This window comes from Rattus rattus, chromosome 12 (assembly GCF_011064425.1).
Source record: "Rattus rattus isolate New Zealand chromosome 12, Rrattus_CSIRO_v1, whole genome shotgun sequence".
Classification (NCBI taxonomy): domain Eukaryota; kingdom Metazoa; phylum Chordata; class Mammalia; order Rodentia; family Muridae; genus Rattus; species Rattus rattus.
This window is the reverse complement of record NC_046165.1, coordinates 31,676,305-31,699,444: the sequence shown is the minus strand read 5'-3', so window position 1 is coordinate 31,699,444 and position 23,140 is coordinate 31,676,305. Positions and strand designations below refer to the sequence as shown.

At 38.7% G+C, this 23,140-nt stretch overlaps 1 protein-coding gene across 5 annotated transcripts in view; it reads right to left on the bottom strand.

Moving 5' to 3' along the window:
• The window catches only part of Pcdh9 (protocadherin 9), a 1,039,432-nt gene that overhangs the window by 46,330 nt on the left and 969,962 nt on the right, over window positions 1-23,140 (bottom strand). The window contains exon 4 of one of the 5 annotated variants that reach the window (XM_032917242.1): window positions 21,359-22,600. The exons of the other annotated variants lie outside the window; for them this stretch is intronic. Coding sequence (XP_032773133.1) covers window positions 22,581-22,600 — 20 coding nt within the window. The 3' untranslated portion in view covers window positions 21,359-22,580. Of the gene's footprint in view, window positions 1-21,358; window positions 22,601-23,140 lie in introns of those variants that run through there. 5 annotated transcript variants of the gene reach the window in all.

Sequence of the window (23,140 nt, the reverse complement as noted above, 5' to 3'; positions counted from 1 at the left end):
CCAGAGGCATTCATAGATGATGAGCAGTCTTAGACAACACATGTATGGAAATTCTTCCATTGAATGTTTAGTCATGGTCATTGCTATATTTATACAAATCGTTTAGGTTTTGAAACCTGTTCAAGATCACCTATATGATTAGCTACTTTCCATAAGAAGCCACTGCCAAGGTTACAATGATCATTTTTTACAAAATCTGAATTGCTAGATATTGTTTGATGAATAGGTTTTCTGCATGTAATAATAGTAAAGTGCATATACCAGATCTTAGAGTTGTTTTTATTTCATTCAAAGAGAACTTTACACGGTTTTGTCATGACTATAGTTTTTCTTTCATGAAAGCAAATGCCAACTCTATATTCTTATTGCAATATTCAAGTATTTTGGAAATTTTAAGATTACAGTACATACTCGAATATATAAACATGTATTCATAGATGAGAGTGACTAATTTAGAAAAAGATAATTTTTTTCCTCACTTTTCTCTTTTGTGTGTGTGTGTGTATTTTTTCTTTTATTGGATATTTTTATTTACATTTACATTTTCCTAGTATCCCCTTCAGAAACCCGAAATCCCATCCCTCCTCTACCTGCCTCTATGAAGATGTTCCCTCACTCCCCGCCCCTACTCCCTCCCAGCTCCCAGTCCTGACATTTCCCTACACTGGGGCATGGAGCCTTCATAGGACCAAGGGCCTCTCCTCCCATTGATGCCTGACAAGGCTGTCCTCTGCTACATATGCAGATGGAGCCATAGGTCCATCGCTGTGTTCTCTTGGGATGGTGGTTTAGTCCCTGGGAGCTCTGAGCAATCTGGTTGGTTGATATTTTTGCTCTTCTTATGAGGTTTCAAAACCCTTCAGCTACATCAGTCATTTCTTTAACTCTGCCATTGGGGACCCAGTTCAGTGGTTGGCTGTGACCATCTGCCTCTGTACTTATCAGGCTCTGGCAAAGCCTCTCAGGAGAAAGCTATTATCAGGTTCCTGTCAGCATGCACTTCTTGGCATTCACAATATTTTCTGGGTTTGGTGTCTGTATATGGCATGGATCCCCCAGGTGGGGCAGTCTCTGAATGGCCTCTCTTCAGTCTCTGCTCCACATTTTGTCTCCATATTTCCTCCTGTGAGTATTTTTGTTCCCCCTTTTAAGAAGGTCTGAAGCATCCCCACTTTGGTCGTCCTTCTTCTTGAGCTTCATATGGTTTGTGCTTTGTATGGGTATTTTGAGCTTTTGGTCATATACCTGAAATATGCTCCAACATATAACAAGGACACATGCTCCACTATGTTCATAACATCCTTATTTATAATAGTCAGAAGCTGGAAAGAACCCAGATGCCCTTCAACAGAGGAATGGATACAGAAAATGTGGTACATCTACACAATGGAATATTACTCAGCTATTAAAAACAATGACGTCATGAAATTCCTAGGCAAAGGGATGGAACCAGAAAATATCATCCTGAGTGAGGTAACCCAATCACAAAAGAACACACATTGTATGCACTCACTGATAAGTGGATATTAGCCCCAAATCTCAGAACACTCAAGATAAATTTTACATTGCATTTTACTATTGTGAGGCACTATGTGGTACAAGCAGCTGGACCAGTGGATTGCTTCCACCAGTAGACTGCTAAAAACTTGGAACCTAGGTCTTACCATGGATCCCCTAAACCTGATGCTGCATTTTACAAACTAGTTTGTGATTCCATTCACAGTAGAGTTAAAAATATACCAGTCTAGGGCCTGGAGAGGTAACTAAGCAGTAAGGAGCTCATATTAGTCTTTGAGAGGGCTTGAGTTAAATTCCCATCACCCAGGACAAGTGGAGCCTCACAAATCTGACTTCAAGAATGTATTAGCAATGATAGAAAGAAAGATAAAAAGAAAGGAAAGAAAGAAAGAAAGAAAGAAAGAAAGAAAGAAAGAGAGAGAGAGAAAGGAAGGAAGGAAGGAAGGAAGAAAGGTACTACCACCCCATTGGCTCCTTTTATAGTTGCTTCTGCTGTTTTGTTTACTGGTTTTTAGCACTGCATCAGCAGCACAAAGAGAAACGAGCATATTATGTGTCTGCAGCTGTGGAACACAACAGGTATATGTGCACTGAGCTGGTTTTCCTGAACTGCTCCTGTACGACGAGTCACAGGGCTATTGTACAGCAGTGGCCATAAATCTCAGGAATGAGGCCATAGACTGGGCAGAGCAGAGGCACAATGCAGGAGAGTTTGTTACTCCAGTGTGCCCAGGGGACACATAAATATTCACATTGGGAGTGTATGTTTACATACACTTTGCTAGCTGCTGTATTGGCTGCAAGCTATAACAGAGCAAGTGCCTACCTCAGTCAGATTGAAGTTTCAATAAAGCTGCAAAATGGGGAGAAAAAAAAAATGACTCTTTCCTCTTTTGAGGAAATGACTCAGTCCTGGACTGGACAAGACTACATTCAATTTATAGAGACTTAATTCATTCAAAGACAAGCTGGATGTTCTTTTTATGACGGAAACACATTTTATTAAAAGCTGCCAAACTCAAGCTTGACTGAAATGAAACTTAATCTACACCTAGAAGTTCTGCTGATAGAGAAGACTGTTTACTACTTTACTCCTTGGACAATGTTGGAACCAAAGAGGAACCAACCCCTTACAACTTAATATACATATTTGATTACAATGATAACTACTTAAAAAAAGAAGCCGTGAGTTTGAAGCGGGGATATATTGGAGGGTGTGGAAGGAGGAAAGGCAAGGGCAAAATGTTGTCATTAAATATCAACTCAAAAATGTTTTTGAAAGTTTGTGAGCAGGACGGAACGTGTTTCTCTTTGTTCTGTATCTGTGTAAACATTACTGTTGCTTGTAGGTATGAGATGACCTTTCTCTCCTGGCCAGACTCTGCAGGGGATTACTTAGAAATTAAAGGCATCCAAACGAAGAGTCTTCTAGGTCCTTTGGAATCTTTAAACAGTACTCTGAGGATTTGAAGCCTTGGGTTATTTGAATAACACCACTTCAAAGATGGCTCAACATCGTTTAAGTACATGCTTCCACTTTCAAAGAAACTGCACTTCTGATTCTGAATTTGTTGTTTGAGAATGTCATACATTCATAGAACACATTCCCTTCATATCCATCTTCCCCCTTCATCCCCCTTAATAACTCCTCCCCCACAACAAACACTTTTTCCTACCATCTTCATGAGCTACAGGAATTGCTGGCTTCCAGACGACTACCCTTAATTTGGAAGAGGGGTTAGAGGGAGAGTGGGGTACAAAAGCCAGAAGTCCCACTCTAGAAGATGAAAAATGAACTTTAACACTACTCACTTCTCAAATATTATCAGTTTTAAGCAGTAAAATTCCTAACCTTGGGTGCAAAGTATTGGCAACCATATCAGTTTTGTTCAAATACTATTACTGGATAGACAAAGTTCAAGTAAATTTATTAGAGCTGAAAAGTGCGTCTAAACATGAAAGCAATCACGTAAGCACCAGTGTAAGCAATGGTATCACAGTAAACTCCAAGAAAGCCACTGCTCTGACAAAGCCACGAAACAAATTGGTAATCTAGGTCATGAGCTCAGCAGGGAGTTTGTAAGACAGTTTTCAAAAGTGATAAATCCAATGAAAGACAAAATTAACTTTAGAACGCTGCCCTTACCTCTCGGATGGCAAAGTTCGGATGATGTCTTTCTTTTTGCGATGCTAAATATTTTAGCTCCGTAAAAGCAGTGAGCCTGCTGCTACAATCATTAGAATTTCATAAGGGTCCCATCTGTAAACACAGTGCAGCTTAAACCCAAACACGCATGCACATCTCCAGAGAAGAAGACACACACAGGCCTACAGACACATGAATGGAATGCTTTGTCTAACACACAAAAAAATGTAAATGAATTGAGCTCTGTGCTCCATGCCTTTTTCCAAAGGGCAGCCTGCGACGTATAATGAACAGCTGCATAATTTAAGGGTCCAGCTACTGGGGCACTGTTCCTTATTTCTGTTGCTTTAGCAGTTGCCAAGATGTTGCAGGCCTCTTTAGGAATACAATTTTTTGACTGCTTTATTTCTCTCAGATGATATATGCTGGGGTTTGGTTGTGTTCCAGAAAGTGAATTTTATCAGCAGAAGTACCAGAGCGAGCTTTTCTCTCATTTTACTCCAAAGGGCAACAGCGCTGAGCTCTAATGAGGTAATTTTTTTCCAGCCATGCACATACTGTGTTCTATCAGGCAAGGTTGTTTAAACCAAGTCCCGTCTCTATCCAAAGGATGATGGACTCAATCACTGAACTCTCAAAGATATTTCCACAGTACGTCCCTCTCATACAAGGCCAATCTCCTCAACACTGAAAAGGGCCAGGCAAGGAGGCCCTTCAGGATGAAGGCTGCATGCTGATTAATCAGTTGCTTTATTTATCCAGTGTTGGCAAGTGTTCCTTGTTTGTAAATAAAAGGTTTACCCTGAATTTCCTGTAAACTAAAGAGCATACGGCTGACTTGGACTGCATTCAGAGAGGAAGAAAGCTGTCTGCTGTCAAAGCAACAGAGATTGCAATGTCCACTGTCATAAATACTCCTTCAGGTGTCTTGAAACATAGCCCGGGGCTGAGCTAATCTGAACACAATTGTCATTTCATCAGGATGAAGCAGAGTAGGCAAACATAAGAGGAAAAATTATTCCCTTTCTTGGACCATAACACTGGCTAGGTGCAGGGGGGAGGGGGATTCCCCAAAGATGATCTGGGCATGCCATAGAGTACACATCCTGCCAGAGAAAGCAAGGGGGAGAAGAACCACTGATTACACAGGGCATCTTTTTGCAAGAAATAATTGAGGGTGCTCTTCCACTTATCAGATGGTAAGCAGCTAACAAGCGAGAGAGAGAGAGAGAGAGAGAGAGAGAGAGAGAGAGGAGAGAGAGAGAGATGTGACAGACCGCAAAGCCTAGGAATTGTCTGCAAACTGGCAGGAACAGTGATTTGCTGATGACCCAAATTATTTTCCGGCAGTTTGGCACATCTCTATTTGTCACACTTACACAACCAAGCCAAGTGCATTTAATTAATGGGACGCATTTTCCTTTTCTTTGAAATAGGAACAAAACAGCGAGCATTTCTTGATTGCTGGAAAACACGCCAAACAGCAAGAATCATAATCCTTTTGCCATCGTTTGTCTTCTATTATCGTCTGTGATTAGCACCTGACCATTAAAAGCATCCCTTCTTGATGAGAAATGTGGTGGGCCTGAAGCCATCCCTGCTACAGGTTCTGTGTGCACACAACAAAACCTTAGAAACATGGCTAGAGAAATAAGCGGGGATGTGTAAGCAGAGCACGCATGCTTTCAATTTTTCTCCTCATTCTGAGAAGGTGAAGGTTGTTTGTGGTCTTTGAGGGGAAGCATGTTGGGGCTGGGCAGATGGTTCAGTGGGTCAAGCTGTTCTGCTATAAGTCTGAGAATCAGAGTGAAGAAACCACCCGGTTCACAGAAAGGCAGAAGTATAGATCTGCAATCCTAGGGCTCCTGTCTTAGGACATGGGGAGTGGAGACAGGAGACTACCTAAGAGCTAGTTGAATATCCAAACTCATACTCACGTGCTAACAAACAGGATAGAGAGCCGGGACTAACACCTAAGACTATATTCTGGTCTCCAGTTTGTCACCATGCCTTTAGTGTATCTGCATACACATGTATCACACAATATCTACACTAGACACAATGGCGGGGTTTCAACACTGTTACACAAACCGACAAATCACAGTAGTTTAATTAATACAATGGCACTCCAGTGGCCCATAGTGCTGGCACAGTGGGGCTTTCAGAAGAATACCTATGGACATTCAGGAAATACAAGTGTCATTCGAAAACTCCCTTCCTTGACAAGATAGACAGCAAAGCTTATGGGTTCAGAAAGCACCTGTTGGGGTCCCTTGTCGTTGATTCTAGTCACAGTTCTTTCCCTAAGTGGATGTGTCAAGGAATCCAGTTGGCATTTCATACCTCTGTAAAATGAATCCCCATAGATTCCAGTTGTTCCTCTCTCTATAGCAAGGCACAAATCACAGAAGCAGTGATGTTTTTATTAATTTTAAGGAGAGAGAATGCAGTAAAGCCTCTGTAAAAAAAAAAAGGCAAGAACTCTTGACGAAAAACATGTGAATCTTACCAAAATATTGTATTAAATTTCGAACTACAAGCATATTTTTAATTCTCTCAAACCCCGAGGGACTTTGCAACAAAAATATACATTTCTAAAACTAAGCATGCACTGCATATTACAATTATAAGTTATAGTCAGCTATGTAATTTTTATACACCGGTATAAAATTTACCTAGCACAGAAAATTTAAGACTGTCTCTGAAGAAAAATATTTTAAACCTCATTCTCAATTGCATACCAAGTGCATGTTAATGTGTTCTTGTTTCTGAACATATGTAATGTTTAAACAGAATGCAGGCGAGGGCTGGATTTACCGCTTGAATTTTAATCATTTCATTGAGTTGCTCTGTTTAGGTGAAGGAAAGAAAAAATACTGTTAGAAGTACAATTCCCTTATCGTTTAGTGTACTTAAGATGGAGGAATGGGACCAGCCTTCAGCTATTGAACAGACTACAAATTAGAAATCAAAACAAATGTCAGAATAAGAAAAAAAGGAATCAATCTTTGGGAATTGAACCACTCCCCTAAAACTTGCTTCCAAAATAACCCGGAAACTAAATTCCTCATTTCTTTTGACCTGTGCTCACGGAACATATTCTTCAACACCACTGAGACATGTAGTGTCCCAGTCACTTCCTATTTCCTTGCTACTAACCTGTCTCCATTTGCCTCCCGCCCAGACTTTACCCTCTGGGCGGATGTTTCAGATGTGTTTTGTCAGGATACAGAGCCAACATTGGGCTTTCCGCCATGACCACCCTGCTAATTCTCCACTATGCAAAACATTCTCCTCCTCTCTTTTCTTTTCCTCTCCTCTGAGCTGCCAGCTCTCCTGAGCCACTCAGAAAACATTTCTCCACAGGTTCTTTTCTAATCGGTGCTGTTCAACCCCAGCTTGACCCGGACACTGTTTAACAATTTCTTTAATCATTGCTTACTGCCTCATGGGACACTTTTACATTGTAGCTTTGCCTGGGACTCAGTCCAGGTCTAGCCACTGTAGTACAGGCAAATGGCACCTGATATTTAACTGTGAATCATGATATCCTGCTTTTTGTGTTTGGTTGGGATTTTTTATTTTGTTTTTTTCTTTTGCTTGTTTGTTGCTCTTTCTTATTAATATCAGCTTCTTTCTTTTTCCTTCAGAAAAAGACAACATCTCCTGTTTCTTTCCTAGACATTACCTCGTTTCTTTCTCTCTGATGTTATCTCACTCCTGATACCTTCTGGCCTGCCATAACGCTGCTGTTGGTGTGTCTGCTTGCTTGCCTTTGTGAGCAAGGAATCTCCATTTAATCCCAAACTTGTCTAAAGTAAATTCTGTCTGTTTCCATAGGTTCTTTCCAGTATGGAAATGTTCAATAGCTATCCCATGTCAAAACAAAACAAAACAAAACAAAAAAACCCAAGAGATAAACTTCAAGAACAAGAGTAACATTTACCTTAACCCACTGTATCATCTCCATAGTGCTAACACACTGAACCCCATGCCTTTTGATACTAAACTTCTCTACTGATTAATAACCAGATACCTAATAAGTTCCTAACTCTGTCATCAGCACCTCCCTCTTAGGTTGTCAATATTCTTCAAGGCCATGTCAACAATTGCATTTCCTTTCCTTTCAGCTGCGCTCCTCCTCTTCCTCCTCCTCCTCCTTCTCCTTCTGTGGTGCACACATTTCCTGTCATAGAGCTCCTTGCCTCTTCTTCAGCAAGAGGTTCAGACTGGGATTCAAGCTGCACACACACACACACACACACACACACACACACACACACACACACCAGATATGAATGAAATTCCAAAATTAGATGACAAAAACCTCTGATCAACAAAGCCATCTATAATATAGACTTACAACGTACATTTCACTCACGATGCCCAAATAGCACAATTCTAAAAAACAAAGACTCTAACAAGGTAGGATCTGCATACCTATATGAGTAAGAGTAAATGAAAGCAAAGAAGAAAGAAAGAAAGAAAGAAAGAAAGAAAGAAAGAAAGAAAGAAAGAAAGGAAAGAAAGGAAGGAAGGAAGGAAGGAAGGAAAAGAAAGAAAGAAAGAAAGGAAGGAAGGAAGGAAGAAAGAAAGAAAGAAAGAAAGAAAGAAAGAAAGAAAGAAAGATATCAGATAGCAGCCAGCAAGCAGTTTGTGGTGGGGTAGGATGCTGACTGTTAAGAGGATTCAAAATGAATATTTGTTATATAATCTGTAAGGAAAAGGATTCAAGTCCACTTCCAGGTTTGAAAATCTACCCAAACCACCAATTGTTGAGCATGCCTACACACACACACACACACACACACACACACACACACACACCCCGCTTTCTCCTGAGCAAGACATTCCACCAATGCCTGTATATGGTTAAAGGTCCAAGCAGAGACCAGGGCCAAGAAATAGAATCCCAGCAATCTCTGAGTTTGCTCAAGACCTCAGACCTCAGACCTCAATAATTCTAACAATGCCTTTCACCCTGGAATACTTTGTACCTGCTCCTGCACACAAGCACAAGAAACCCTTTATAAAGACTGCCTTTCCTGGCTTTTATAAAACTGCTCACCTCACTGCTGCTTTGTGCCCAAGTAGAGGTAGTCACCTTCTCATGTTTCTACCCTGTCTTGTGTCCTTGTGTGAGGTTGTTATGCAGTGCGATTTTTTTTCTTCTTCTTTTTTTGGCTCCTGACTGCCTGGATGTCTTCCCCATGTTTCCCATGATAACACTTCCTCACTCCCTCAGGGAGAACATTCCCCACTTAGCTCAGCTACGGTTTTCCCTGGGTAAGCCTTGCCCCTCATTGCTGCAACACCTCCATTGGGGACACTTTTCCTTCCTACCTGTAACTCTTTCATAGGGAACTCCTTTTTCCTCAGAGCAATAACAATTACACAACTAAGTTCATGAAGGTGTGCTTTTGATTGCTATAGGGAAAGAATGACTTTGGTAGAGGCCTACATTTTTACTTTGTTCTCCTCTGTCTCAGATTTCATAATCTCGGTGATGACACACTGCTGCTGCTAACATATCCGCTGGCTCAGCTAAGCACAAACGGCCATGTGCGATGTATGGGAGTGAGAGGAATTTTCCTCCTACTTAGCATCTGACTATGGAGTCATGCTTTAAGAGGTGCAGAAAATACAGCATAGCTTTGGTACATCAGTTGGCATGGCACAGCAGGACTCCCAGCAGTCCTCACAGGCCTCTTAACTTTCCATGCGCTGTTGGGTCAATGGACTAGCATCGTCAACATCGATGATGAGAACAGAACTGGTTCTTGAGACGTGAGGGTTAGTGTCGCTGATGCTAGTCCCCTAATCCTTGTGCAACCTCTCTTTCTGCTTAGAGAGTGGTGTTAAGATTCATCTATGAGATAGACCACAGAAGTAGGGGAAGAAACAGAGAGACATGGGACAAGCTAGGGGAGAGGAGCTCATGGAAATTGAATGTAGTAAGTGGTTGGAATGGTTTCAGCAAGACCATCTTTGCCCCTAACTACAAACTATAGTGCCTTTTATCTCCTGAAAAGTACAGTCAGAAGAATTCCTAATTAAGAAATACTATGTGTCCTGTTTCTTTCTATATTTCGCACAGGCTATTCTTCCCTGTCTGAACTGAAGGAAGAAACTCTGAAGGAGGCTAGTCCGTTCCTGCTTTCTACTCCTTGTTACCAACTCCACAGAAACGAATCTTCAAGTACTTTTCAGATGACGTCATTCTTTTCCACATAGCTCTCCACCACTTGCCCTTTAATCCTGGCACCTTTAAGAATGTTTACACTGTTCAGGAGATTCGGAAAATTATCAGAGGGGGAAAAAGATGTTCTTCTCGCTGAGCAGCGCTCCTAAGCTTGCCTCTTGTGCATTGTTACAAAGATAATGAGACAGCTGGAGAGATCCAAGATGGTGGACCGGGTAACCCCCAGGGCAGGCGTTCTGGTATTTGTAATGATGGGAATTAGCAACAGTTTTGTCAGCACCGATGCATTGTCAGGAACTTGATCATTGCTGACCCTATGCTAATATCTCTCATCTATGCCTTCAGAAACGCCCTCATTTAGGTGTCAGAAATACTCGCTTTGACAACTTGAGTCAGAGTTGATATATATGCCCAGCAGGCTCTGAGTATTTTGAGTAAGTTCATTTAAAGCGATTGAGAAGATAACGGGCTTGTGGTGGAAGTAAATTCTGCAGAGGAACTTGGATGTGCTCAGAGCTTTCAAGGAAGGATTTTCCCACGGCAAACAATGCCAAATATCACCAGCCAGGAAGCTCTATTTGTATTTATCATAAATTACTTAGTCATGACCCATTTAATGCAGGTAATCAGGGAAGGAAAGAACAGATATTTAATTTATCTTCAAAGAAAAATACAGTGGTTTCTTTAATTGGATAACTATTGATGAAATAATGAAAATGATATGAGAATGTCAGCTTTGCAAATCCTTTAGAGTGACAATTATGTTCTAGCTGTGCCCAGGTAGGTCAGATGGCCTTGTTTCACTCTCACTTTAAAAAATATTAAGTATTATCTCCTAGATATCTTACATGGAAACTTGAATTTTGAAGAGACTAATGTATATGGATGAGGTTATTACGATAAAAACTAGCTACAGCACAGTACTCTAAGCTCTACCGGTTACCATTCTTCAAACTCAAAATGCAAGCTGTCTTTGCATCATACCTTCCCTTTGTATATTGTATTTATATCTTCCTTCTTAAATTATACTTAGCTCTAGACAGTGTAACAATTTCCAGAGAACTTCTTAACTGTAATATCAGATAAATAGCTCGTGTTTGTCTGGACGCAGTCATCTTGATGTTTGTGGAGTGCTTTTAATCTTTTGTAAACTCCAAGTGACTGAATTTTATAGTCCTAACACATGGACACGGCCTGGGGTGGTTAAACAGCACATGCTTACCTCTGAGATAACTGGAGTCTGGGTGTTCCAAGGTGGAGGTGGAACTTTATCCTGACACAGTCTTCATGCCTTCCAGACAACACTATCTCCCTTGGTGCTCATAGAAACATCTTTCTCTTTACTGGCAGAGATAGAGAGCCAGTGATATTCTGCTATCTTTTCTAACTGCCATACCTCCTTTATGACCTGACTTAATATTACTTCTTTCTTTAGAGGGAATCTTTCCAATTATAGCCACACTGATCATTAAAACTTCACATATTAATTCTAAGGGCATATAAATATTTAGTTTAGAAGACAAAGAATTTAGTCACTGGTCCTCCATAATATATGGTACACACACACACACACACACACACACACACACACACACACACACTATACATAGTGTGTGTGTATATATGTACTATCTGGTGCAAAAAGAGTTCAATAGAGTTCGCAATTCTAAACAAAGACATTCTTTGTCAAAAACATCACCAACCTACAGATGGATCACAGCGCTGTGGAAAACTAAGTGAATAATTCTCCCATTCTGACCTATCTGTTAAATGATAACCATGACCTAATACATCCATGATCAATACAAATGTACATACAGGCTGTAAAACAGCCTCTCAAACCAGCACTGTAATCCTCCAGTTTACAGATTTGGAGAGCCAATCAATTAAATGCTGGATAAGGTCAAATATTATTGATCCAAGATTCAATGAAATCCCTTTCTTACTTTTGATGTGTGTGTGTGTGTGTGTGTGTGTGTGTGTGTGTGTGTGTGTGTGTGTGATCTAAGCATGGTTTCCTTGAAATACATTTCTTTTTTCCAGCAGTAGCCCTTACATACTTGTAGAAAGAGAGGTCCTTAAAAAACATACTGATTCACAGGTACTGAAATCGATAGTGGTATAAAACCTTGAAGGCAGGAGCAGTTGAAAATAAAAATATTAATGCCTGAACTTGGAGAGCATACCTAAAAAACAGAATTTAAGGGAGGCTCATTGCTGCAGGGAGGTAGACAGTACATACATCAACTTTGACAACTTCCCACAGTGTATGGATGAGTGTTGAAAAGCAAACAACACATGGTGGTATTGATGCAGGGTCTCTCTCCTGCTTCTTACTCAAGTCGGAACTTTAACATAATCTTAGGTTATTTCCTAAAACAAGGTATTTATGTTCATAAAGTAGATTACCTATACACATAATTACTTATTTTCTTCCACATTTCGTTTTAAATGATATTTTCTTGTTACCTGTAAAACTGGTAAATTGTTCCATTTTCATTTGATAATCTAAATTAAATTTTTAAAAATCCACACTTATTTAATACAGAGACACATCTTAATTTTTTTGTATGAACCGAATACAATGGATTTTGGTGTATGAACCCAGAGACATTTTGAGTCTGTGTGAAATGTTGTCTCTGATGTGTGTGTTTTCCTTTATGTGGGAGATAGAACTATTTGCTGCTGTGCTTGTATCTGACTGTGTCCAGGAACTAGTAAATAGAGAATTGTAAATATTGCAAGCTTGGAAAAACTCCACCTGGCACAATTCAATCTCTGGGTGGCTAAACATTCTGGAAAGACAGAAAAATCTCCTGTTAGCACTCCTTCTTAATCTAGAAACAAACAAAAAACTGCTCTCAGTAGTTTTGGGTGGTATTTAAGGACACCGAATCTCATTCCTCTTTCTATGGTTCTCACTGCCTTCATTCATAAACATGTGCTTCGCTGGTCTCAGAGAATTTTATTGTCTTTATTTTTGTTTTCAACTAATCCTCCTTCCCGAAATCCCTATAAGGAAAAAGGTTAAATATCAGTTTCTCTCCAATTTTCAGAAGTTGTTTTTTTTTCCTTCTGTACTACAGAATTCTTTTTGTTATGCTAAAGGAAATTGGGATAATCTATCAGTGTTTTTTTTGTTTGTTTGTTTTGTTTAGTTTTTTGTTTGTTTTGGTTTTTTTTTTAAAGATGAACTAGAATAAAAGGCCTGGGCTGAATGACTCTCAGCCCAGACAAGGTCTGCTTTGCAAACTTTTGCACCTGAGATCAAACTCCACCAAAATACAGAGAGCTCAGATCAGTGGCGTGAACAGGGAAACAGAGGCTTGCTTGCTATACAGACTAACTTCACTGACAAGCTCTAGGTTTAAGGAGAGACCCTGTTTATAAAAACTAAATTGGGACTGTCAATATGACTCAGTGTGATGAGGACTTAGAATCCCTTCTTTGAACCAGCCCAAGTTACCTCATACTTGCTCCCCAGGACCTACTGCAGCAACAGGACTGTGTTACAGATGAACCATACTTTACCATCCATTCTAGCAGCCTGTGTCCCAATAGGACCTGCTTTTAGCTTCTCACTGGAATAACCCTTTGAGCCAAGGAGTCACTGTCTTAGTGTTTAATGCCTATGTTGGATCTAAAACAAAAGTTAATGTAATTGATTCTTTCTACACACAGATTCCGTATTTGCAAATTCACGTAGGAGGTAAAAATTTTCATCTAAATAATGATGATGATGATTATGATAGCAGCTACTCTTACTTTGTACACACTGATTGGCATGACTGTTCACACAAAATGTGTTGTATAAATAGCTATAGTTGACAACTATCTGCATTTGTAAAATGGCCATTTTTTTTCAGAGTACTTTTTTTGGGTTTTCTAAGAAGCAAACTTCTCAGATATTTAATACTTCTATTTACTTATTTATTCATTCATTCATTCATTCATTCATTCATTCACACACCTGTTCTTTTTGTTGGGGTTATTGTTGAAAATGGTTGCTAATGGTTAGGCTCAAATACTATGGAACGTTTTTCCTCATAAGAATGCATTGGTGTATGTTACAGAACAGAAGGCAGTGGTGTGAGAGCCGCTTTGTTCAGGCTTGAGTGATAATGCGGTTGGCCTCTGAGTTCAATGCTAATGAATCAACCATATATATCTATTTCATAAGGTACCTTTAACCACAAAACAAATAAAACAAGCTTATATATTGATTGTGTGATAAAAAATATTGTGAGTAGAGGCTCATAGGATCCTATCCTTGTATTTCCTAAAAGACCAATGATTTAGCAATAGTTAAGTTGGTGTTCTTTGCGAGTCTCTATAATATAACTACTGAAAATAACGAGAATTGACTATGTACCTCCTATACTAGTCCCATGAGAAAAATGTCAATAAATACATAGACTCCAAATGCACGCTGCCTCTGACTAGAAACAAGTCCTTTCATTTGTAAGCCCAATTACTCTCAAGTAAGATATTTCCAAATATTCTGGGTAGCAAAAAATTGTTGAGTAAATGAAAATAAAAGTGTAAAGCTACAGACAATATAGATAAAATGACTTAATAGGATACATGATTTCTTTGCACTAAGAATAAAATGTTTTATAAACTAAGAACAAAAGTTAAGGTTTTTAGAGCTTTCCAGTTTATTGATGATGTTTGAGTACATTTAAAGTTAAAGCCTTAAAACTATATGAAACATTTAACACCCAAATACCAATTAAGCCTTACGGAATCCCTGAAGCACCTACACAAAATCCTTGTACTTTAAAGGTTAGCTTAAAAACCATGCTTTTAAGAGTCCAGTTCTTTAGGCCTTTGAAAGCTCCATTAGTTTTTTTACAATATATTTCCTCTTCCAAATCCTGCATCGGATTTCCACAACTTTTGACTTACTCTATATTCTATACCATTATCTAGACTCAGACCTCTTCTGTATTATAACGCCTTGCTTCACTTTGAAGAAACACACACACACACACACACACACAGAGAGAGAGAGAGAGAGAGAGAGAGAGAGAGAGAGAGAGAGAGAGAGAGAGAGAGACTATAATATGAAAAACACTTTTAAGATAAGATAGTGACAGGATAGGCCCAATTCAATGTCAGGAAACGAAGGACTATTTTATAAAAAACAAACCACACTACGGTTATTACTTTTCTAGTGATTTCCACTTCTCCATTGAACAAATATTCATTAAGCATCTAGCATACGACATAGAGCTTTCTGTTTGTCAAGAATTATGTCCTTGCCCTCCCCTGGTGATGATATTAATATTATGTATTGCTTATACTACTGGAATCTAATAGACACCTCCTGGGCCATCTTCTGAAGACCCGTGGGGAAGGCTAGAAAGACCATGCACTTGAAGGTTGCTCTTCCACTCCTCCATTTCAGTGTATAGAACAGAAATACTCAGAAGTGTGGTTAAGGTACAGTGTTTAGTATTCCAGTCTTCTTGACCTCTCAAAGACGGAAGCAAACAAAACAAAACGAAACAACAAGGACAACTGCAACAACAGCAACAATGAAGCTATGGCCAGGATTTTACAAGAAGTCAGACCGATTACCAAACAAATGAAAAGATCCATATTGAGACCTCCGAAATGAAAGTCACAAGGGTAGATCTCGGTGAACAGCTAAACTTGAGAAAGGTAAATAGAAATGTGGACAGTGTTCCTATCAGGCAAGGGGACAGCCATGTACAAATAGAAGAGTTAAGGGACCAATTGGGGAGGTGATGAAATATGAGTTTCTAGAGAGTGGCCCGGGCCACCTGAGGTGGTGAAAGCAGGAGAGCTGTCCTTGCCCCTCACTGCAGCACTTGGCTGGTCAGACCCTGAACTTCTCCTGGGCAACACAATAGAGCTAGCTAGTGCTGTTGGTAAAGGCATGGATGAGCTGGCCCCAGAAGACAGGAGAGCAGGAGTGCTGACCCTGACACTTGCCTGCTGCAGCAGTCAGTGAGCTAGCCCGAACAGTGCTGGAGAGCTCGCCCTGTTGGTGAAGGTGCTAGAGAGCTGCTGGGATAACCAACTCAGCTACCTCCCAGGCCCAGATCCAGGGCTTCGAATTGGCTGACACCAACATGTACACCACTTATGAATTGCTGGAGCGCATGAAAGGGCCAGTCATACAGATCCAGAGCTGCAGGATCTCCATGACTCAGGCAACAACAGGATAGCCAAGAAGAGTCTCAGGGAGGATCCACAGTCCTAGAAACAGACTCATTACAATGAGCATTTGCAAGTGAAAATGTGTAGACAAATAGGTGTACTAGGTGACAATGGGAAACGTTGCAGCTCCCAGGGCAAGATTTATTTTGTTTTAAATTCTGGGAGGAGGTTTCAAAGGCACAGGGTAGATAAGAAGAGATGGGGAGATGAGTGGGACTGGAAATAATGATGTGAAATTCACAAAGAATCAGTACAAAGTTAAAAAAATGTTTTCAAACCAGAAAATTTGAACAGGATAGAATACATGAAAAAATTGACACACATAGAAAGAGGAAAGAAAATCATAGTTTCTCCCCTCTAGCCTGGGCATAGAGAGAATTTTGATTGTCCACTGGAGCAGATGAAAGTGAAATGAATGAAATAAAGTATCAAATAATTTCCTTATTTTAGTCAATGGTAATATAAGGATCTCATATTTCCGGTAACACTGTTACACCCTTCCTCTAAGGCAGAATTACATACTGCTGTATAGACATCTGACTATGTGTTAAATTCTATCTCTGCCAAATTGCACATAGATTCAGGATTAATTCTACCTCGATAACTACTTCTAACATTGTCCCATGAAGAATAGCAGTTATCTCATGAGTAATGTTTATTTTGACAGTGAAAACTATACTTTGACAAGACTTATTTGTATATGCCCATAACAATCATACGTAACTGAAAACAGAATACTTACTTTTAATCAACCTCAGAATGAGACACGCATTCTGTTTGGACAATAGCACATGAATTTCATATATATTCAATATCATATGTTTACATGATATCACTCAATATTCTTCAATAAGTTTGTTAATACAGATAGCTCACAAGTTTTAAAATTTTACTGCTATAGTAATTGGAATAACCATGATGCCTCTGTGTTTAGCATAAAATTGTTAATCAGTAATGTACTCTGAGCAATACAACAAGAATTATAATTCTAATTAAAATTAAAATTTGATACAATGAAAGCAATGCAATTAAATTGCTTACCAGGATTCGGGTTAGGTTTATGATCATAGAATAATGCTTTGACATAACTTTATCATTTCTCTAATCCAATAAGCAGTAAATTATTCATAATTTTAATTTAAACAAAACTAATTACAAGAAAATATCAGTTTTAGTAAATGTTGAAAACACGATCACTTTTGTTTGAATGTAGCACCTGGGAGAGAATGCAATTATTTTCTGCATTTTTATGATCCTTTCTCTAGAAATAAACTACTTACAATGTTAGCCCTAGGTTACTCGCTATCATGTAGCTATTGTTACAGAGAAGCAACAACAACAACTAAACACCTCATGATTGAAGAATAGAAGCCAGCTATTAACCAGCTTTTGTGTTGGAAGGGGTCTTTTTCAAATTTAAAAGCTATTTTAAAATAGACACTTTTGGGGGGTACTATACAATTATAAAAACTAATTTTAAAAACAGCCATAAACACATATGGAAAACTGCTTGCCGGAGTCTGCAACATGTTTGTAAATGCTGCAGGAGACTGAATTGCTGTTCCATACAAGTGAGATCCAGCTCCCTGGCAGCTACATTTTTACTACTGTCGTAGTCTGTCCTCTGCATGGAGCCCTGTGTCTCCCTCTTTCTCTGGTGTGGCCCTTGATCCTCCTGTTCCAGGGTGGGTTTGTTGGACTGTTTATGTTCTCGTTCATGTGAGGAGAAGTCACCTTCCACAGGGTGACTTGTAAATAGAAGTTCTTCAAATGTTAATGAAGCCACATCCACCCTCTTGTTGCCTTATGGATGTCTCTTTTCCATACTCTCGAATTTAACGAAGCCTAAGGAATTTTAAAGGAACTTTAAGGAATTTTAAAATGAAGCATTGAAAGAAACAGGGGCTCATTAAAACAGTGATACAGTTTCTTAATTTCGTTGTAAAATTGTCTTGATTTTATTTAGTTGAGGTGAGAACAATCTCTTAAAAAAAAAAAAACAGAAAAATATGGTTCCTCATTTTGACCTTTCTTTTCTTTTTTCTTTCTCTGCAAGGCATTTGAGACACAAGGATGGTCTTTTAGTTTGAAGGAATGGCAGTATTCCACCAGGGCTGTTGATATTCCTCATTAACTATAACATAGTTAAAATGTACCACCTGCAATAAATCAAAGACCTGGAAGATTGCATTAACACTCACGACAGTCACAGAGTTTGGTGGGTGTTGGCTCTTTTTTTTTCCTCCCTAGAATTCCAGGGTCATCACTCATAATGGTGAAAAGTATAGCATAAAGGGGAAAAAAATTCACAATGTTCCTAAAAATAAAATAGAAAGCCCTCAGGAGCCCTTTCAGAACAACAATAAAAAGTATTGCTAGCTGTAAAATTTGTAAGCAGGTTCCATCCTGTCGGCACAGAAACAATGAAGATGAATTACATTCCAGCAGAAACTCTGAGCCCATCTAGTAACTGGCAAATCCGCTACAGGACAGCAAAGGCAAACTATGACTTCTGTGTCATGAGTTGAAGGTGTCTGAGCAGGATAATATAAATTCAATTAAAACCGGAGAGCATCTTGGAAAGGATCTCTGAGATGACCCATTCAGTTGGCTGGTTGAGCGTTGTTTATACTACTTAGTTTTCTGATTATTTAGATTAATTCAGAGCCTATCAAGACTAGCATGTGATTATATGTGTTAAACGTGTGAGGATGTATGTATTTAAAATAGGTGAGCGTGAATTCAAATGATGGTAGCTGTTTATAGCTCTTCCTATATTTTTATGTGTGGTGAGAAAAACAAGCTTAGTCTCCATTTGGCTCTCTCTAAGGAAAGGTGCTTTTGTTTTAAGTAAAGACATTTGGTCTATGTGGGAGTGGTTGGCAGCTGTTACGAAGTGCAGGAGATGATAGCTCGCATTCCACTACCCAACAAAGCAAATCTATTACGCAGAACGCAGAATCTCCTTTGCATGAGAAATGACGGACCCATTTTGCATATGTCCTTGTTTGATACCCTGGATATTCCTGTGAACACTGAAAAGGCATGCAGCTCAAATGAGAAATGCATCAAGGGGGATTGCTTTGCAAGTGTTGATGTCCACCTCGGTAGCAAGCCCGTGAGTTTAATAACAAACTTTCATATCCTAAGCCAAGGTCACCCTCTGTAAAAGGAAATTCACACCAGCAGCAGAATAGGAAAGGTGTTTAATCAAACTTAAGTGTGACTCTCAGAGGATGTTGAGGAGTAAAATATGCCCATCCTCTGCTCAAACAGCTTGGCTTTTAAATTAAATGCAAAACTCAAAGGTTTGTTAGTTCTGTGTTTATGAATGTTAATTAAAGAAGAGATCAAATAGTTTAGCAATTATATAGAGGCTTGACAATACTTCAAAGTTGCTTTCCTTTAATGCTGGGATTCAAATTTTCTACCTTTAAGTCATTGCTGTGGCATGAATCAACTGTACATTAAAAAAAAAAATGAAGGTAATACTGGGTTATCTGAAAATCACTTAGAATTGACATAATTCATGCCCGCCCAAGTCTCAATGACTGATTGCATTAAAGCAGGGTAGAATTCAAGGTGAATGGAAATAAATGTTGAATGAGGTTCCTTTTAACCTCATCAATAGCTTTCTAATACGTCAAATTTTGGAGTTGGAAGAGCACATAACAGGAACTAAATCACCAGTAATTGCCTCACACTAGATACAGTGTTTATGTGAGCACCCAATGATCTCTAAACCCATGCTTCTCTTGGCTGAGCTAATTTTTGATGAAAAACCATTGAGAACAATGGGTCACTGAGAGTAAATGAAGTGGGAGCAACACTGGGCTTCCTCAAGTACTCTCATATGCCCCAGTGTAGGATAGTTGATGAGGTAATCTGCATAATAACATGGCCCTAGTGGGTTTCTGTTAATTCAATGGGGCATTGACTATATAGAAAAGCACCAATGGCATCTATTAAGGGGATTGGATCTATAAATTCCCAATGACCGTACTCACCCAACGGGAAGAGTGATACACTAATCTCATCATTATAACCCTTTAATCTTTCAATGGGAAATTTTTGGTTTTTGCCAGTAAAATAAGCACCATTCCAAAGGGAATCGAATTAAATAAATTCATATATGACTCCCAAATTATTTGTGTATGGATATTGTTTGGATTAAACATGTGTAAATAGTTATTAATTCAGATCATGAACTTAATGAAAATGTGCTTGGAACAATGTGAAATCAGTGTTCACATAGACCTGATAATAGATTGAAGGTGATTTAATTCTGTAGTAAAAAAAGCGTTGAACATTTATGCCTCAGTTTCTTTTACCTGCGATTGATCTCTCTCTCTCTCTCTCTCTCTCTCTCTCTCTCTCTCTCTCTCTCTCTCTCTCTCTGTCTGTCTCTCTCTTTCTCTGTCTCTCCCTCTCTCTGTCTTTCTCTGTCTCTGTCTCTCTGTCTCTCTGTGTCTCTGTCTCGCTCTTCTCTAAGCATTTTCACTATTGATACTCATACTCAAAAGAAATTTTAAAACTGAATTACTGAACTAACATTAAGTGAACAGTTCATGATGCTTGTTGTATTAGCAAAAATTTAAAAGCATCTAATGTACAATTCAAGTTATAAATCCTTTAATTGACCAGTTATACACTTAGAAATGTATAACTTTTAACCTTTTAAATGGCCCAAGTATTAAATTATTTTTAGAGATACATGCCATAGGACCAGTTAATTGAAGCAGAATAGGTTAATATGGTATATGATAGCTACTGTGTAGTTCAAGATTTAAACAGCTATCTAAGATTTCTTACATATCCATTAAAGAGACAGTATTTTTAAAGATTACAGTTTTAAAATATTGAAGAATATCCTGGAAATTAAAATCAATGGCAAAAATGTGTCCTTGTTGAAAACTTTATCACCCTTGAAGGCCTCTGTGCACTTCATGAGCATGAATTTGAGACACTCAATCTATGTGATCAAGTCATCATTCTCTTAAAATTCTCCAGAATCTAGAATTGGTACATGTATGACTCTGTTCTGCTTAATTCCTCTCACTCTCTCTCTCTCCCTCTCTGAGTGTGTGTGTGTGTGTGTGTGTGTGTGTGTGTGTGTGTGTGTGTGTGTCTGAGACAGAGACAGAGACAGAGAGAGATACAGAGAGACAGAGAGAAGCGGAGAGACACAGACGGAGAAAGAGAAAGAAAGACACACACACACACAGAGAGAGAGATAGAGATAGAGAGAGAGTTTTTAAAGATGACCTATGAATAACTCTTGGATAATGTCCTAACCTTTCTAATCTTTACCTTTGGGGACAGCTATGAACAATACTTTATAAGGCACATGCTATTCTAACTTATACCTCCCACCATAAAGAAAAGATTTTCATGTTTGACTGAGAAAATTCCTTTAGATTTTTATTTTTCATTTTACCCAATTTAAAAACAATCTTTTCAGTTGTAGGTAAGTTAAAAGTGGAACACATATTTCTTTGAATCCTGGCAGAGGGCGTGGACACAGAGGCACGTTTTAGGTACAAGAGAAATGAGAAGAGGGAGAATTAAATGGCATAATAAGCGAATATGTGCGCAACACTAACTATGGTAAAAGAAAACTTTTGGTGGATTTATTCTAAAAGGTACAATCCGAAAACATGGGAGGAGGTTTTATAGAAAACGATTTCACAACTTTGTTTTTGCTTAGTTTATAGCTTCAAGATAATCTTTACAGAAAATTCTGGAACGAAATTATGTGAAACCCAGATGGCAGAGATCAAGTTGTATTGAATTTCATATGAGAAAATGTACTTAAATATGAATGACTATATTTGTACATGTGAACATATTCCTTTCATGCATAATGCATCCATTTTCCCATGTCAGTGTACATATCTCCATGAACACACATTGAGCCTTGGCATAATGATGTTGGGCCTACTACTTTTGCAGTTTCTAAAGAAACAAAGTTTGCTTTCTCACTTTTTATATAACTTTTGTGCTTATTTTACTTAAACACGTTCATACAATGGATGGAGTTTGAAAAAAAATCCTTAAATTGAATGCCTACAGATACTCAAATACGTTTACTCAGAAGAAATATAACTGACCTCATGACCAATCTGAAGTCTCAGAAATGTGTTCATCATTCAACGTTAATTATGACCGCAACTGATAAAGATATAATAATAAAAGTAGTTAAATTCACTTGAACAAGTGTCTGGAGCAGGCACTTACTTTCAAAACTATAAGTTAGTAAGCTTATTTAAAATATTCTTGTAGAATTAAAACCTAGGATATATGAGGGGAAAGTTAGAAATATCTCTTTTCTACCTATTACAATAAATTATAAAAAAATCTATTATCACTGTGATTACAAAATGGAATGTGTTAGAAAATCACAACTCATTTCTATTACAGGAGAAAGAAACTTTCTATATGAAAGGAAACCTTGGAGAAAAATAGACTCTACTTCTTCCTTCCTTCATCAAAGTAAAGCACAGAATGATACTATTGCATTTTTCCTCAGAGCTCTAAAGATGATCCTGAAAACAAGAATGAACAGAATTTTACAACAACAGTCAGTGAGCCTGGAGGATTTGATCAAATATAAGTTCTGGTACTAATGCTGTCAAAACCAGCGAGACTCAGAAAGTGTCTCTCGCAAGCCCGTCTGTCATCTGATTTCTGTGGCTCTGCATTGCAGAGGTGAAGGTACATTTTAAGGCATTCATTAGATGGCTTTCTGTAGGCATCTCCTCATCCATTATCATTATAGGGGAAGGAAAACAAGGGAACTGAAATCATCTCCTTTGGTACACACTGAACTGGAGCTGAGATAAAGCTCATTTTTTCAGTACCATCCCACACGTTGTATTCTAGTTGATCATAAGGCAAAAGTGAACTCCCTGTAGCAGGAAGACTGCAGCATGACAAGGTTCTTCTTTAGAGAAATGTCACTTAATGGCTCTTGTAGTCCAACTGATGTGCCACCTCTGGAGAACATGGTTGTCTGACAGTTATTTCTGAGTCATCTTGGTGTATTTGAAACAGTTGGTACTCTCCCCGAGACACTTGTCAACATG